General features: G+C 44.1%; 1 protein-coding gene across 22 annotated transcripts in view; it reads left to right on the forward strand.

Annotated features, from left to right (window-relative positions):
* ACER2 (alkaline ceramidase 2) overlaps nucleotides 1–19014 on the forward strand; it is a 71422-nt gene that overhangs the window by 21006 nt on the left and 31402 nt on the right. For 12 of the 22 annotated variants that reach the window (XM_074394910.1, XM_074394904.1, XM_074394901.1 and 9 more), the window contains 5 exons: nucleotides 459–528; nucleotides 762–880; nucleotides 2236–2301; nucleotides 2888–2996; nucleotides 18547–18661. In XM_074394910.1, coding sequence (XP_074251011.1) covers nucleotides 18586–18661 — 76 coding nt within the window. In that variant the 5' untranslated portion in view covers nucleotides 459–528; nucleotides 762–880; nucleotides 2236–2301; nucleotides 2888–2996; nucleotides 18547–18585. Of the gene's footprint in view, nucleotides 1–458; nucleotides 529–757; nucleotides 881–1736; nucleotides 2997–3653; nucleotides 3907–18546; nucleotides 18662–19014 lie in introns of those variants that run through there. The other 10 variants (XR_012516590.1, XR_744894.3, XM_074394900.1 and 7 more) reach the window with 6 other exon arrangements.

The following is a 19014-nucleotide window of genomic DNA, read 5'->3' on the forward strand; positions in this document are numbered from 1 at the left end:
TCAAAAAAACAAAAACAAAACAAAAAACCAGTTAACAATGTTAACAATGGGGAGAGCTATGAAAACAACATTTTAGAGACAGTGTGACTCAAGAACTATCTCTGTGCAGTTGCAGCTAGAAGGAACCAAGGTGGCTGACTTTGATTTTGAACTAGAATTGTCACTGACAATAGGAGTTACTGTGGAGGATGAAAAACTCCCATCATTCCCTTAGCAAGACTTGAAAAGAAGGATGAATTATGTTCAGCAAATTTAATATTTCACAGTGCTAAAACTCATGTTATTTTGCATTGTTAAATCTCTGAAATCCTGATGCATTTACCATGGATGGCATTTTAGGATTATGGTTGGCGAGGTCATGGTTGTAATGTGGTGTCACTGCCTGCACATGTACAAACTTGGTGGTTATTCCTGGTGGGATGACTTGGCCACTCTAATCTCCATGTTTCTCTCAACAGATTATATAAGGACCATCTGGAAAAGACACATGCTGCCTGTTGTCTGGAAACCTTCCACTGACACTTTCAGGTAAGATCAGGAAAGTCCCATCATTAAAATTTGTAAGACAGGTGTCAGTAGTTTGCAAGAAAACAGTAGCGGGGAATGCTGCATTATTAGTACGTAGTAATTAAGGACACAGAGGACATTTCTATATGAACGACACAGATACCAACGACTATAAGCTGAAAAATGACTCAGAAGAAGAATAGAGATTCTGAATGTAAAGAAATTACAGATTTTTTTTTTTTTTTTTGAGACAGAGCCTCACTCTTGCCACCCAGGCTGGAGTGTAATGATGAGATCTCGGCTCACTGCAACCTCTGCTTCCCAGGTTCAAGCAATTCTCCTTCCTCAGCCTTCTGAGTAGCTGGAATTACAGGTGTGTGCCACCACCTCTCACTAATTTTTGTATTTTTAATAGAGACAGGGTTTCACCATGTTGGTCATGCTGGTCTGAAACTCCTGACCTCATGATCTGCTCACCTCGGCCTCCCAAGGTGCTGAGTTAACAGGTGTAAGCCACCATGCCTAGCCTTTTAAAAATTACAGGAATTCTTTAATGAATTTATTTTTGCTTATACTTTCCTTCTTATGTATGCACAAGAGATGTATGATAACAATGTAGGTCTAAGTCTGTGCTCGCTCACCAAAAGTAATAAAAAAAATTACAAATAGTTTAATTGGGAATTTTTTTTTCTCTTTTTTTTTTTTTTTTTTTGAGATGGAGTCTCGCTGTGTTGCCCAAGCTAGAGTGCAATGGTGCGATCTCAGCTCACTGCAACCTTTGCACCCTGGGTTCAAGCAATTCTGCCTCAGCCTCCCGCCATAGCTGGGACAAGTTGGCCAGTCTGGTCTCAAACTCCAGACCTCAGGTGATCTGCCTGCCTTGGCCTCCCAAAGTGCTGGGATTACAGGCGTGAGCCACTTCACTGAGCCAGGAATACTTTTTAACAGCAGCTTTTAATCTTTTTAGTCTGAGGACCCCTTCACACACTTAAAAAATATTGAGAACACTGGAGAACTTGTGGTTAATGTGGTAATATCAATAGTTACCATATTAGAAATTTAAACAGACTTTTTTTTTTTTTTTTTGAGACGGAGTTTCGCTCTTGTTACCCAGGCTGGAGTGCAATGGCGCGATCTCGGCTCACCGCAACCTCCGCCTCCTGGGTTCAGGCAATTCTCCTGCCTCAGCCTCCTGAGTAGCTGGGATTACAGGCACGCACCACCATGCCCAGCTAGTTTTTTGTATTTTTAGTAGAGACGGGGTTTCACCATGTTGACCAGGATGGTCTCCATCTCTCGACCTCGTGATCCACCCGCCTCGGCCTCCCAAAGTGCTGGGATTACAGGCTTGAGCCACCGCGCCCGGCCCTAAACAGACTTTTAATACTGAAGAATCACAAGCACATGTTCCATTAGCTGTCAGAGAGATAATGACATCACACATCATGTATCCTCTGGGAAACTCTAGTATACACAGGTAAGAGAATGGGAATGAAAAGAAAAAGGGGAACCACAGTTTGAGAATCACTGGCATAGAAAATAATGGTTTTGAAAAATATTATATTTTGATGAATATGGATGTATTTCCAAGTAAAATGTTTTTGGAAAAAGTAAAATATTGACTATGTGGAAAATTCTATTGTTGAACAGCTGGGTAGCATTTTGAGACCCAGAAATTAACGGATGCATTTTTCTTCTGTGGCTGTGGGAAACATCTACCCCCAACAGCCCTTCTTAGGTGGTGAGCTCACACTGGGTATTCTGCAGGTCTGGTTAATTCGACCCTTGGAGAAGGTAAGAATGTATCTTCCTCCTGGGTTATGGAACGCAGTGGAATTGCCTGTCAAGCAGGAAGAAAGGATAGAAGTTGGGACAAAGATGAAAGGAGGGGTGTGGTTTGGCCCCTCGGGGACAAACCTGGATTTTCTGGAGACTAGGAGAGGAGACAGGGCTTGCAGTTTCTGTCAGTGATGGAGATCTCTGGGGATTTGCACATGGCTCTGTGGGTACCGGTGGGCAGACAAACACTTGGTGGACAGGACAACTGAAGCACAATACAGGGTCCTGCTGGGCAGTCAGGCCCAGAGAGAGGGCAGACCCCGGGGAGCTGCTGGCCTTTAGGGTACCCTGTGGGTCCGAGCAAGACGTCCTAATGACAGTCACCTGCCCACGGCCTCTTCTGCTGCTGTCCTGACCTGGATTCCTACAGTCTTCCAAGGAAGGCGAACGGGAGCCACCACATACACACACAGGGTGGCTTTCTTCCAGGGATCCTGGGAACCAGATTGGCTTTCATTTAGAAACCGTACAACAGTTACAGAAGCAAAGGAAAGTAGTTATAACTGGATCCGATAACATCTTGCCTGAATTGAATTTCCAGGTCTGTCGCCGAATGGAAGGACGTTGCTAATAAAAGTACCTCACAGGATCTCTGCTGGGCACACTGAGTGATAGATACATGGAAGCTCTTCAGACAGCACTTGGCATATGTATGTTATCACCTCTTGAACCTCGATGTCTTGGAGATGTCATAGCTGTCACACAACATCCTCTGCGGTTTGGGATGGCTGACGTTGGACCCTTTGCCGAAGTCCCCATATCCTAGGCTAGATTAAACCCTAAAGGTGGAGCCAAGGGGAGGGAGGGCAGGAACGTGCTCTAAATAGAAGTGCTCCCCCGGGAAAGGGGCGGCTCAGCCTGCTCCGGCAGCCGGGAAGATCTTCTGCCACAGCGACGGCAGCAAGTGGCCTCCAGCTTCTGAGGGGTGTGAGCACTGGCGTCCAATGTCCGGCGCAGCAAAATCGCTGCAGACTCTACCTGAATCCAGACAGGTCCGGGTCCTCGGGTTTATTTTTGTTTTGTATTTTTTTGCCAGGGAGAGCTCTGGCGCTCCTTCAATCCGAGGGCGCCTGCGAGCCAGAGCCAGGAGATGGGCGTGGGCAGAGGTGGTTAGCACCGTCGAGCTCGCGGCCACCTGCAGGGTGCTGAGAAGTCTGGAAGCGTCCGGAGCCGGTCCCCGCCTCCGGGCGCCCCACCTCGGACCCCTCCTTCCGCGCGGGTCCCGCCCCATAGCGGGCGTGGCCGCACGGGGGAGGGCGGGGCCTGGGCGGGTCTGCGAGCGAGGCACGTCCCGCAGGCGAGGCGGGGCGGAGCGCGGGAGGCCGGCTGCGAGGCGCACATCCGGCGGCCGCCGGGTACTTCACAAAGCCGCTGTGGCCGCGGGTTTCCTCCGCAGCAGCTCTGGGCTCTTCTTGGCTGCGGGAGCAGCTGCTCCAATGCCCCAGAGTGGCCATGGGCGCCCCGCACTGGTGGGACCAGCTGCAGGCTGGCAGCTCGGAGGTGGACTGGTGCGAGGACAACTACACCATCGTGCCTGCCATCGCTGAGTTCTACAACACGGTGCGGGGCGCGGGAGCGGGGAGGGCAGGCGGGCCGGCGGGAGGGGGCTGTCCCCACGCCGCAGCGTCTGGAAGCTGGACGTGGGTCTCTGCGCGTATCTGGGCCATTCTCTCCAGGGGCTGAGTCAGTCCACACCCCCTCCTCGGCGCGCTCCTTCCAGTTCTGCATCTGTCCTCCTCTCCTGTCCCCATTCCCGAAGGCTGGGCTTATCTTCCTCCTCCTGTCATTTTTTTGGTGATGGTCTTATTGTCTTCTTGTTCGGCCCTCACCAGTCCAGGAACCAGGGGTCTGTGTCAGCCCATTCTCCTCGTTTGGGTCAGTTAGGGGCGGTGAACCTGCCAGAACCACTCTCTTCCTCCCCTGGGATCTCTGTGGCGTGACGCACTTGGGTCGCATTGTGCATTTTTGCCCTGAATACCTACCTACTCTCGGAGTGCTGGGAAGAGCACGCCCCCGGCTGGTCCCTGCGGCGGGCCCACTCCCACCAGGCTGACTTGCTCCACCCCCAAGAACATGCCTATGGTGGACGAGTTATTTTTGGTCAGAATCAAGTTAATTACGACTTGTTCTTTTTTTTTTTTTCTTGCCTTTAGTGTCCATTCTTGCGTGAGCCCCTAATTCAGCTCCGCCCAGGACTGTGCTTTCTCCAGTTCTGAAGTCTGACGGGTGAAAGGAAAGTTTGGGAGTGATAACATGGGGGTTTTGGACTTATATAGGTCCCTAGCTAAAGGCGAGCAGAAACTTCCCCATTGCAGAATCTTGTGTGTTTTTAGTTCTTGTGGTAACCGGGAAGGGTTGCAGCTGGGAAAGGAAATGCCTCTTCTTTTCTCTATGTCCATGGCTTGGAGTCCTGGTACCGACTGTGAGACTTTGCGTGATCATTTCTGTGGCTTATCTTTTCACTGCCCAAACTAGGAAAACGGGAACTCTTGGTTTGGGTCATTGTGAATTCCAGGTTGTTGTTTAGGGCTTTTCCTTTTAGAATTGCTAGAATGTCTTCGGCAGGAGTCAGGTAGCTTACTTCCTGCAAGGATCTCAGATGATCTATCTAGTCCCTGTCCTTTATACATGTGATGAGAAAACTGGGCTCTTGAAGAGGGAGCTGTCATGCTCACATTTCCAGCATGGCTGGGGTCTCAATCCAGAAGTCTGGCTTCTCCCTCTCCTCAGTGCTGAAATCCATGGCTGGTTTCCACACAAACGCTCCAGCTTATTTTTTTATGATTAGGTTAGTTCCTTAAGAAAACCTGAGGTTGGGCATTGTGGTTCACACCTTTATTCCTAGAGCTTTGGGAGGTCAAGGCGGATGAATCGCTTGAATCTAGGAGTTCTGGCAACATGGCGAAAGCTCATCTCTGCAAAAAAATACAAAAATTATCTGGATGTGTAATGCACACCTGTCATCCCAGCTACTTGGGAAGATAAGGTGGGAAGATCACCTGAGCCCGGGCGTTGGAGGCTGCAGTGAACCGAGATCGTGCCACTTCACTCCAGCCTGGGAAACAGGGTCTCAAAGAAAACCTGGCTATCTGCTGTCCACAGATACTGTGAAAGACAGTGGAAGTGGCCATGACTTATCTATTGCATAACCTCTCAGAGCATGCTATCAGGGGTAAATAGTTGCACAAAGAGGATGGGCTGGAGTAGTGCTGGGTACTTTCAATAAGGAGAAACACCAGTGGTAACACAAGTTGTCCATTTGTAAATGATAGTGAGAGAATAAAGATTTCACCAGAGTTCAAGAAGAAATGACAGCTTGGTGACAGGTTCTCACATACATAGCATGGTTATTATCTGTGGAGTCTGGGGTCTGCAGAGAGGGTCTGGCTTGGTTATTTTGGTCAAAAAAGCTACTGTATGGTTTCTCTGAGTCTGCCTTGAAAAGCCCCATAGTCCTGGATAAAAGGGAGAGTTTGTCTTTACTTTTAATCCAGTCCCATTGGAGCTGTTATTCTATGTAGTGAGTGCTAAAGTCTTTTTCAGAAATGAACTGTTGATCTTCAACTGCAGTGTCTAGCCGAGTAGCCCAGCTGGCCCATCTGACTAACTTTGTTCCTTGGAATACTCTTAAACCACAAAATTTTCTCTGGCAAAGCAGAGCACATAAGGTCTCAGAGTATAAGTTCACTGCCTAACTTTGTTGAGTGTAGGTGTCCAAATAATTTAGCAAAAAAAGTTTCTTCCCCTCTGTTCTTATTTTTTAAATTATTATTATTATTTTTGAGACAGTCTTGGTCTGTCCTAGGCTTGAGTGCTGTGGTGCTATCTTGGCTCACTGCTACCTCCACCTCCCGGGTTCAAGTGATTCTCCCAGCTCAGCCTCCCAAAGTGCTGGGATTACAGGCGTGAAGCACCATGCCTGGCCTTCTCCTCTGTTCTTACGTACTATTTATATTCTGATGCTTATCACAGGACATTCCTTGCTTATCTTACTCCTGTGTTTAAAAGACTGTGAACTATTACATGGTGATAAATATCCTCTTAAATCCTCATAATAAGGCAACAGGTCTAACTACTCAGTTTATAGAAAACTAATAATCATTACCTGTTTTGAGAAAAAGTTGGAGGAATTGACAATGTTAAATCAGGAGAAGACTGGGAGAGGGATCTAGAACCTTCTTAATGGGTCTTGGGGTAGCAGCACATCACTATTACAACTTCAGATGCTACTGGCTACCATTACTTATTTGCTATGTGTTGAAGCTGTGCTGGGTACTCTATACTCACCCTAGATAGTGGATGCTATTTATTATATCCATTTGATAAAGGTAGAAATTGGGGCCTAGAGAGTTTATGTTACTCGCTGTGGTCAAGAGCATAGCACAGCTGAAGTCAGAACTTGGTCCATTTGACTCTACCAAGAGAGTTGTCTTGAAGATATAAATGCTACTGTAACTAACTTAGATTTATCTATTTGGCATAGAATAGATTTTATTATTTAGTCTTTCCTTAACTTAAAACTCCTGTGTTGGGACCATTTTATCTTTAAGATAAAACTCATAATGTTTGATATGAAAAAAGTTTACTTAAAGTAATTTTTTAAAATGCTGTTTATATTGGCTGGGGGTGGTGGCTCACACCTGTAATCCCAGCACTTTAGGAGGCCATGGCCGGCACATCAAGAGGTCAGGAGATTGAGATTATCCTGGCCAACATGGTGAAACCATGTCTCTACTAAAAAGACAAAAATTAGCTGGGCATGGTGGCACGCGCCTGTAGTCCCAGCTACTCGGGAGACTGAGGCAGGAGAATCGCTTGAACCCAGGAGGTGGAGATTGCAGTGAGCCCAGATTGCACCACTGCATTCTAGCCTGGCAACAGAGCAGGACTCTGTCTCAAAATAAATAAATAAATAAATAAATAAATAAAGGCTGTTTATTGTGAAAGTAATATAATCATGGCAAAAAATTTAGAGTATCTAAGTTATAGAGTGAAAAATACCCTTCTGCATCTTTCTAGATATTTTCTAGGCATGTAAAAAGCGCATATATCTGTGTCTGCATATAAAATATGCATGTATAAGGCTAGGCATGGTGGCTCATGCCTGTAATCCCAGCACTTTGGGAGGCTGAGGTGGGCCAGGAGGATAGGGTGGTGGTTTTTGCAAGAAGGCTTCTGAATAGGGTGGCCAAACTCATCCTCGGTTTTTGCCTGAGACTTTTCTGATTTTTTTTTTTTTTTTTTTTTTTTTTTTGACACGGAGTTTCGCCTTTGTTACCCAGGCTGGAGTGCAATGGCGCGATCTCGGCTCACCGCAACCTCCGCCTCCTGGGCTCAGGCAATTCTCCTGCCTCAGCCTCCTGAGTAGCTGGGATTACAGGCACGTGCCACCGTGCCCAGCTAATTTTTTGCGCTTTTAGTAGAGACGGGGTTTCACCATGTTGACCAGGATGGTCTCGATCTCTCGACCTCGTGATCCACCCGCCTCGGCCTCCCAAAGTGCTGGATTACAGGCTTGAGCCACCGCGCCCGGCGACTTTTCTGATTTTAATACTGAAAGTCCCATGCCCTGGAAGCCTTCTCAGTCCCAGGCAAAGCAGGACAGTTGGTCATCCCAGGGGCAGAAGTTAAACGATGGAATGGGTAGTTAGGAATCAGCACTCAATTAAGATGCATAGGCAATCCACTCAGCCAGTATAAAAGTCCTTATCTGTTTATGAATCTGGTGTCCAGAATATGTATAGCCTGTTGTTTTGTCTTTATTTACCCTCTGACTGGAAAGTGCATATTCAGATGTATCAGGATGAGACAGCAGTATGTTCATGAGATTATTTTGTAGCAAATGTTATGTGGAAATTCATAGAATGAGGAACTTTCTAAGGAAATAATTAATACATTTTTTAAAACTGTGGGCTAGGCACAGTGGCTCACGCCTCTAATCCTAGTACTTTGGGAGGCTGAGGCTGGCAGATCACTTGAGACCAGTCTGAGCCACATGGTGAAACCGTGTCACTACAAAAAGTGCAAAAATTAGCTGGACATGATGGCACATGCCTGTGGTCTCAGTTAGAAGGCTTAGATCAAGGCTGCAGTGAGCTGTGAGTGTGCTATAATCTAACAGTAGGCTTTAAAATATATTCCTTGACTGAACTATACTACAATTTCAGTGACCCATAAAATTTTGAGGGGAAGTTTATTTCTCAGTAGAGATGGAGCCATGAGTCTATTTTTAAACCATGACTGGTTTGCTTTTTTACATTTCTTTTGGTGTTCCTTCATCTTTTTGTCTTAGTCTCCTACTAATTTGTTCTTTTTCTTTCCATATATTGATGTCTTTAAAAGGTACAGTGGGGGCCAGCCAGCCTTGGTAGATGGCGTAGACAGAAGCAATAATGTAATTTCAGTATTATATGGAGGCATATGGCAAAATAGTGCTTCTAAGTGGTGCTTCTAATACGCACATTTAAAGAAAATGTTTGGGCCGGGTGCAGTGACTCATGCCTGTAATCCCAGCACTTTGGGAGGCCGAGACAGGCTGATCACTTGAAGTCAGGAGTTTGAGACCAGCCTGGCCAACATGGTGAAACCCCGTCTCTACTAAAAAAATACAAAAAATTAGACGGGCATGGTGGCATTCACCTATAGTTCCAGCTACTTAAGGGGAGGCTGAATCAGGAAAATTGCTTGAACCTGGGAGGCAGATGTTGCAGTTAGCCAAGATTGTGCCACTGCACTCCAGCCTGGGTGACAGAATGAGACTCCATCTAAAATAATAGTAATAATAATAATAATTTTTTTAAAAAAGAAAATGTTTGACATATCATACTTTCACTGTAGGTGTTATATATGACTTCATGCCTTTGCAAATAATATATTAATACATTTAAAAGTGCTTAGTGTATGCATTGCTGGTGGAAATATAACCTAAGAAAGTGTTAGGGAACAGCTTGGCAGTAGATAGTTGCACTTAGAAGCAAGTTAGATTGAGAGGACTCAAGGCACTAAAGATCCTCTGGGGTAAAAATCACAATGCATTGTATTTTCAGCATTATAAGTGGGACTGTAAATTGATGTTCCTTCCACTGGAAAATGGCTAAACTGCTGCCATCTGCCTCACTTGCAGGAAGTGAACTAAATCTGTATTATCTATGATGAAAAGGTTTACAGGGCATATTGTTGAAGGAGAAAAGAAAGCTGTACAATGGGAATGTTACAAGATGTGACATATATGTACCTATTCATGTAATTGTGAAGAAAATGAGAACAGAGGTTATCTCTGGAGAAGAAGCTAGAAAGGAAACTTTATTTATTCCTTTTTTACAAGAATACATTCATGTATATGAAGAAAGAAAGATCAGGTTTTAAGTTATCCATGGTATAACAATTCTATTTTTCTTCCCCTCTTTCTTTACTTTCTTGACCCCCCTTCATCTCCTCCCTCTCCCCATTCATCTCCTTTTTTTCCTTTTATTTCTGTGTTTAACAAGAGGAAAGCCATGTTTACGTTAAAGCCAAGAAACTGGTCATATGTGTGCACAGTGTGCGATGCACAGTGGGTGATGCGATTCACAATTTTTAGATGCTAATGGAGTTAAGACACGGAGGTCAGAATGTGGTTGGATGGATTGGGGTTGAAAATCAGCTGGGGGCAGTGGAAGGAGCCCGGCGCTGTGGAAATTGGCTCTCTGACTTAGCCAGCCTTGGAGCTTTTCAGTGCTCTCAGCTATATCCCTTTGTAAAACAAGGATGGTTTTTATTTTATTTTATTTTTTTGAGACAGAGTTTCACTCTTGTCACCCAGGCTGGAGTGCAGTGACGCAAGCTCAGCTCACTGCACCTCTGCCTCCCCAGTTTAAGTGATTTTCCTGCCTCAGCCTTTCCAGTAGCTGGGATTACAGGTGCCCAGCTAATTTTTTTTTGTATTTTTAGTAGAGAGAGGGTTTCACCATGTTGGCCAGGGTGGTCTCAGGTGATCCACCCACCTCAGCCTCCCAAAGTGCTGGGATTATAGGCGTGAGCCACCGTGCCTGGACTAAGGGATGATTTTTAAGATCCTTCTTAAAATGATCCTTATTAAAAAGCCCCTCATAAGGATCTTTGATTCTTTAAATGATTCCAGAAAGTTATGTCAAATTGTATCAGTTTGCAGATGACATGATTGTATATTTAGAAAACCCAATCATGCCGGGCGCGGTGGCTCAAGCCTGTAATCCCAGCACTTTGGGAGGCCGAGGCAGGTGGATCACGAGGTCAAGAGATCGAGACCATCCTGGTCAACATGGTGAAACCCCGTTGCACAGTGGATGATGCGATTCACAATTTTTAATTTTTTGCGATTCACAAAAAATTAGCTGGGCATGGTGGCACGTGCCTGTAATCCCAGCTACTCAGGAGGCTGAGGCAGTAGAATTGCATGAACCCAGGAGGCGGAAGTTGCGGTGAGCCAAGACCATGCCATTGCACTCCAGCCTGGGTAACAAGAGCGAAACTCCGTCTCAAAAAAAAAAAAAAAAAAGAAAACCCAATCATCTCAGCTCCAAAACTCCTTAAGCTGATAAGCAACTTCAGCAAAGTCTCAGGATATAATGTCAGTGTGCAAAAATCACAAACATTCCTATACACCAATAATAGATTCCTATACAGCCAAATCATGAATGAACTCCCATTCACAATTGCTACAAAGAGAATAAAATACCTGGGAATACAATTTATAAGGGATGTGAAGGACCTCTTCAAAGAGAACTACAAACCACTGCTAAAGGAAGTAAGAGAGGACATAAAAATGATGGAAAAACATTCCATGCTCATGGATAGGAAGAATCAATATTGTGAAAATGGCCATACTGCCCAAAGTAATTTATAGATTCAGTGCTATCCCCCTGAAGCTACCATTGACTTTCTTCACAGAATTATAAAAAACTACTTTAAATTTCATATGGAACCAAAAAAGAGCTCGTATAGCCAAAACAATCCTAAGCAAAAAGAGCAAAGCTGGAGGCATCACGCTACTTGATTTCAAACTATACTACAAGGCTACAGTAATCAAAATAGCACAATACTGGTACCAAAACAGATATGTAGACCAATGAAACAGAACAGAGGCCTCAGAAATCTACACACATCTACAGAAAACGCCACACATCTACAACCATCGATCTTTGAAAACCTGACAAAAATAAGCAATGAGGAAAGGATTCCCTATTTAATAAGTGGTGTTGGGAAAACTGGCTAGCCATATACAGTAAACTGATACCAGACCCCTTCCTTACACTTTATACAAAAATTATCTCAAGATGGATTAAACTTAAGTGTGTGGCTGGGCGCAGTGGCTCATGCCTGTAATCCCAGCCCTTTGGGAGACTCTGGCAGGTGGATCATGAGGTCACGAGATCGAGATCATCCTGGCCAACATGGGGAGACCCCGTAACTACTAAAAATAAAAAAAAAAAATTAGCAGGGTGTGGTGACGTGCATCTGTAGTCCTAGGTACTTGGGCAGCTGAGACTGGAGAATTGCTTGAGCCTGGGAGGTGGAGTTTGCAGTGAGGTGTGATGACACCACTGCATTCCAGCCTGGTGACAGAGCAAGACTCCATCTCAAAAAAAAGAAAAAAAAAAAAGACTTAAATATAAGACCTAAAATCATAAAATCCTAGAAGAAAACCTACTCAATACCATTCAGGACATAGGCCTGGGCAAAGACTTCATGACTAAAACGCCAAAAGCAGTGACAACAAATGAGATCTAATTAAACTAAAGAGCTTCTGCACAACAAAAGAAACTGCCATCAGAGTGAACAGGTAACCTATAGAACGGGAGAAAACTTTTGCAATCTGTCCATCTAACAATGGGCTAATATCCAGAATCTACAAGGAACTTAAACAAATTTACAAGAAAAAAACCCCGTCAAAAAGTGGGTGAAGGATATGAACAGACACTTCTCAAAAGAAGATATTTATGCGGCCAACAAGCATATGGAAAAAAGCTCATCATCACTGGTCATTAGAGAAATGCAAATCAAAACCACAATGAGAAACCATCTCATGCCAGTTTGAATGGCGATCATTAAAAAGTCAGGAGACAACAGTTGCTGGAGAGGATGTGGAGAAATAGGAACACTTTTACACTGTTGGGAGTGTAAATTAGTTCAACCATTGTGGAAGACAGTGTGGTGATTCCTCAAGGACCTAGAACCAGAAATACCATTTGACCCAGCAATCCCATTACAAACCCAAAGGATTGTAAATCACTCTATTATAAAGACACGTGTACACATATGTTTATTGCAGCACTGTTCACAATAGCAAAGACTTGGAACCAACCTAAATGCCCATCAATGATAGACTGGACAAGAAAAATGTGGCACATGTACACCATGGAATACTATGCAGCCATAAAAAAGGATGAGTCCCTGTCCTTTGCAGGGAAATGAATGAAGCTGGAAACCATCATTCTCAGTAAGCTAACACAGGAACAGAAATGGATGCAGGAAGGGGAGCATCACACACTGGGACCTGAAGAGGATGGGGGGCCAGGGGAGGGCTAGCATTAGGAGAAATACCTAATGTAGATGACAGGTTGATGGGTGCAGCAAATCACCATGGCACATGTATACCTGTGTAACAAACCTGCATGTTCTGCACATGTATCCCAAAACTTAAAGTGTAGTTTTAAAAAAGTTAAGGGCTTTGATCATAACAATGAACAAAAGCCTACCGCTGGCCGGGCTCGGTGGCTTATGCCTATAATTGGCCAAGGAGAATGGATCGCCTGAGGTCAGCAGTTCCAGACAAGCCTGACTAACATGGTGAAACCCCATCTTTACTAAAAAAATAGAAAAAATTAGCTGGACCTGGTGGTGCATGCCTGTAGTCCCAGCTACTTGGGAGGCTGAGGCAGGAGAATTGCTTGAACCCAGGAGGCGGAGGTTGCAGTTGGCCAAGATTGCGCCATTGCACTCCAGTCTGAGCAACAAGGGCAAAACTCTGTCTCAAAAAAAAAAAAAAAAACACCAAAAAACCTATTGCCTATACAGTACTTAGACACTTACCCTGATTCCTCCTTTGTGCCTGCTTCTTGATAAATGAAAACTGACCATATTTCTTTTCTTTTTCATTAATCTAGGAAAAATTGGCCACATTTATCAGATTGGAGACTATGACACCTATGACATCTCAATTTGTCCGTATTCTTACCCAAGGTCATAGGACTCCTATGTGGGAAACAGAAAGATCTTCAACAAAGTGAACCAAGTAAAGGCTGAGTGTGGTGGCTCACACTTGTAATTCCAGCACTTTTAGAGGCTGAGGCAAGTGGATCACTTGAGGTCAGGAGTTGAAGACCAGCCTGGCCAATGTGGTGAAACCTCATCTCTACTAAAAATTAAAAAATTACTGGTTGTGGCGGGTGCCTGTAATCCAAGCTAATCATGAGACCGAGGCAGGAGAATCGCTTAAACCTGGGAGGCAGAGGTTACAGTGAGCCAAGATTGTGCCACTGCACTCCAGCCTGGGCAAGTGACAGAGTGAGACTCTGTTTTAAAACAAAACAAAACAAAAAAAAAAAAAGTGAATCAGCTAGAAAAAGGTACCCCTTTCTCCATAATGATACAGCCTCACTTAGGTATTTCAGACTTGGATTTTAACCAAAGGCAACAGCTCTGTTCCTATTCTGCCCCTGACCAAGGGTCTTGTGCTCCTCCTTTGACTTGCATTTCTCTCCCACCCATCTTTCTCCCATTTCCAAAAACAGTGTCATGCTTAGCTCCTCTCCTCCCCAGATGGTGGCAGAGGCAGGCTTTGGTCCCTGAAGTTGCCAGCCCTTACTTGCCCTATGCCTCAAGCTCCGGGGTTTGCTGAAGCAAGAATTCTATTTAGTTGTGTACCAGTGTGATTTCTTACGTCTGGGAAAGCTCTTCATCCCTGCCCACTTCAGTTCAGTTCAGGTGCCCACCATCATGGTTTTTTGAGACATCCTCTAAGTGACCATTCTGTATTGTCCAACTTAAGTGACCATTCTTTTCTTCTGAAAGCCCTGTGCCCTTCGCTTTGCAGACTTCCTCTTCCATATCCACCTATTTCTGAATGTGGTTTTTGTTGTTGGTTTGTGTTTAGTCCAGGACCCCTCCTACCCCATCCCCATGGGTGTTACTCATGTAGACTTAGCCATCATCTGCACGTTCGACATAACTTCCTCTGTGTCCTCAGTCCTGTACAAGGAGCCCCTCACTCCGCAGTCAGAGATGAGACTTAAAAGCTGAATGTTCCTACCACTTCATATTTTCTAAAATGGCCTTAATTTAAAAACAAAAAAGAATATAACAAGTGTTGGCAAGGATGTGAGAAATTGGAACACTGTACATTGCTGATGGGAATATAAAAACGCTGCTGTGGAAAAAGTTTGGTGGTTCCTCAAAATGTTAAAATGGAATTAGTACACCAGCCAGTGCCTGAGTCCGTTCATGCTGCTATAACAAAAGACCTTAAACTGGGCAATTTATAATAACAGAAATTCATTTCTTACAGTTATAGAGGCTGGAAAATCCAAGGTCGAGATGCCAGCAGGTTTGGGGTCTGGTGAGGGCTCCCTGCTTCAAAGACGGAGTATGTGCTACACCCTCACACTGTTGGAAGGGTGAACACCTCCTTCACACCTCTGTTATGAGAGTGCTAATCCAAATTAACGCCTCCAAAGGCCCCATCTCTTAATATAGTTGTGTGTTGGGGATATATTCTGAGAAATGTATTGTCAGGGCTGGGTGTGGTGGCTCACGCCTGTTATCTCAGCACTTTGGGAGGCCAAGATGGATGGATCAGGAGGTCAGGAGATCGAGACCATCCTGGCTAACATGGTGAAACCCCGTCTCTACTAAAATATAAAAAATTAGCCGGGTGTAGTGGTATGTGCCTGTAGCCCCAGCTACTGGGGAGGCTGAGGCAGGGGAATCACTTGAACCTGAGAGGTAGAGGTTGTAGTGAGCCGAGATTGTGCCACTGCACTTCAGTCTGGCAGCAGAGCAAGACTCTGACTTAAAAAAAAAAGAAATGTACTGTCAGAAGATTTTGTCATTCTACAACATTATAGACCATACTTACACAAACGTAGGTAGTATAGCTTTGTACACACCCAGGCCATATGGTATGGCCTGTTGCTCATAGGATATAAACCTATACAACATGTTACTGTACTGGACCCTGTAGGCACCTGTAACACAACAGTAAACATTTGTATCTAAGCATATCTACACTTGGAAAAGTATCAGGAAAAATATGGCATAAAAGCTCCATTATAATATGGCGCCACTCTCGTATATGTAGCTCTTTGTTGACTGAAATGTTATTATATGGCAAATTCCGATACTATCACATTGATGATTAAGTTTTAACGTATAAATTTTGTGTGTGTGTGTGTGGGACACATTTAGACCATAGTACCCAGCAACCGTTAATGTATGAGTGGATAAACAAAATGTAATATATCCTTACAATGGAATGTTATTCAGCCATAAAAAAGAATAAGGTACTAGTATATGCTGTAATATGGATGAACCTTAAAAACATTATGGTAAGTGAAAAAATAAGCTAGATACAAAAGATCATACATTGTATGATTCCACTTATGTGAAATATTTAGAACAGGTAAAATCATAGAGACAAAAGACAGATTGGTGGTTGCCAGGAGCCGAGGGAGAGAGAAATGAGGAGTGACTATTTAATGAGAATAGCATTTCTTTTCAGGGTGATGAAAACATTTTTGGAACTAGATAGAGGTAATGGTTGCCCATTATGAATGTACTAAATGCCACTGAATTGTATATTTTAAAACAGTTTTATGGTATGTGAATTTTACCTCAATTTTTAAACGTTCAGAAAAAAAAAAAAAAGCCATGAGTCTGTGAAACAAACAACCCCAAAATTAGCCAAACAAAAAGTGAGTTAAAGTAATTAGAGGTGAGGTTCTGGGGTTATGCTATCCAAGATGACAGTCACTGGCCACATGTAGCTGGCTGTTGAACACAGAAAATGTGCCTAGCCCAAACTGAGGCTTGTTGGGAGCATGAAATTTACACTGTTCTTCAAGTCCATGGTGTGAACAAAAGAATGTAAAGTAGGCTAGGCACAGTGACTCATTTCTGTAATCCCAGCACTTTGGGAGTCTGAGGTAGGAGGATTGCTTGAGGCCAGGAGTGCACAGCATGGTGGTGCATGCCTATAATCCTAGCTATTCAAGAGGCTGAGGCTGGAGGCTCCTTTAAGCCTGGGAGTTAGAGGCTGCAGGGAGCTGATCCCACCACTGTATTCTGGCCTACTTGACAGAGTAAGACCCAGTCTCTCCGAAAAAAAAAAAAAAAAAAAAAAGCAAACTATCTCATTAATGATATTTTATAGTGATTACATGTTCAAATGACAATATTTTGAATACATTGCATTAAGATAGATTATTAAAAATTAAAAAAAGTTGAATGCCCATGGAGACATAACATGAAGATTTAAATCCACCCCAAAGTCTACGAGATAAAATGATACCATTTTAAAGCTGGGATGAAACTTTCAAATATGATCTTTACCTAAAAATAGGTTTTGATTAGGATGAGAAAGCTGTCAAAGGACAACTAAGGGGGATACTAGAAAGAGTCCTCTTTTCCTGTAGGCCCAGGGCAAAAGGCTGGCCTGGCTGGGGAGGATGATTGGGAGCTGGACAGTGTCTACTCTTTTTCATGCCTTCATTAAACATTTTTTTTTAAACCATTGTTTAATACAGACCTTATTTTTAAAAAGATAAATGCAGGTGGGCGTGGTGGCTCACGCCTCTAATCCCAGTACTTTGGGAGGCTGAGGAGTGGCTCACCTGAGGTCAGGAGTTAGAGACCAGCCTGGCCAACATAGTTGTTAGTAGAAACCCAGTCTCTACTAAAAATACAAAAATTAGTTGCACGTGGTGGTGAGTGTCTGTAGTCCCAGCTACTCAGGGGACTGAGGCAGGAGAATCTCTTGAACCTGGGAGGCAGAGGTTGCAGTGTGAAAGACTGTGCCATTGAACTGCAGCCTGGGCAACAAGAAGAAACTCTGTCTCAAAAACAAACAAACAAACAAACAAACAAGTAAGTAAGTAAATGCAGCCAGGTATGGTGGCATGCCCCTAGTCCTACCTACTTGGGAGGCTCTGGTGGGAGGATCACTTCAGCCCAGCCTAGACAACATAGCTAGACCACATCTCTTAAAAAAAGATAATGAAGGCCAGCACCATGGCTCACAACTGTGATTGCAGCACTTTGGGAGGCTAAGTAAGGTGGATCACTAGGTCAAGAGATCGAGACCATCCTGGCCAACATGGTGAAACCCCATCTGTTACAAAAATACAAAAGTTAGTTGGGCTTGGTGGCACATGACAGTCCCAGCTACTCAGGAAGCTGAGGCAGGTGAATCACTTGAACCCAGGAGGCGGAGGTTGCAGTGAGCTGAGATCACGCCACTGCACTCTAGCCTGGCAACAGAGCAAGACTTTGTCTCAAAAAGAAAAAAAAAGAAAAGAAAAAGAAAAAAAGTAAGTGCAAGTAAATTAGAATGCTTCATAATTAAACTTGCAATTACTGGTTCTTTGAATCAAGAGAGGAGCTTGGCAGCTTTCATAGACTGCAGTGTTTTTATAGCTGCTCCTATGATCAAAGAAGCAGCAGGGAGCCCCTTAAATGGTCATTTAAAATTTTTAAATTTTCCTGATTCTGTATCTGTTGTCAAAAAAAAGTGTAAGAGACTGGGTGTGGTGGCTCACACTTGTAATCCCAGCACTTTGGGGGGCTGAGGTGGGTGGATCACTTGAGGTCAGGAGTTCGAGACCAGCCTGGCCAACATGGGGAAATCCCATCTCTACTAAAAATACAAAAATTAGCCAGGCATGGTGGTGGGTGCCTGTAATCCCAGCTCCTCGGGAGGCTGAGGCAGGGGAGTTGCTTGAACTCGGCAGGTGGAGGTTGCAGTGAGCTGACATTGCACCACTGCACTTGAGCCTTCCAGCCTGGGTGACAGTGAGACCCATCCCAAAGAACAAAGGAAGAAAGAAAGAAAGAAAAATGCAAGAACTGAAACAAGATATATGACCACATTTATCCCAGTTTGCAGGGCATACTTGAAAGAGCCCACTTTATTTTTTTGCCCTTTTTACTTTATACTCATCTTTGTGTTTTACATTTTTTTTCCCGCAGATCAGCAATGTCTTGTTTTTCATTTTACCGCCCATCTGCATGTGCTTGTTTCGTCAGTATGCAACATGCTTCAACAGCGGCATCTACTTAATATGGACTCTTTTAGTTGTAGTGGGTAAGTGGAGTAGTTTCGGAACGTGGACAGAACGGGAGGAAAAGGAATTCCACACACTTCTGGTCCCCTTTGAACATAATGTTTTGTAAACTAGTGTCATTCTGAGGTCTTAGCAAACTTTTTTTCTGCTTGCTTGCTGGCAAAAGGACTCTTAAATTCAGGCTTGTCCCCTTTGAACATGTTTTGTAAACTAAAGTCACTCTGAGGTCTTAGCAAACTTTTTTTCTGCTTGCTTGCTGGCAAAAGGACTCTTAAATTCAGGCTTGTCCCCTTTGAACATAATGTTTTGTAAACTAAAGTCAATCTGAGGTCTTAGCAAACTTTTTTTCTGCTTGCTTGCTGGCAAAAGGACT

The sequence above is a fragment of the Saimiri boliviensis genome, chromosome 2, assembly GCF_048565385.1.
Source record: "Saimiri boliviensis isolate mSaiBol1 chromosome 2, mSaiBol1.pri, whole genome shotgun sequence".
In the NCBI taxonomy this organism is placed as follows: Eukaryota; Metazoa; Chordata; class Mammalia; order Primates; family Cebidae; genus Saimiri; species Saimiri boliviensis.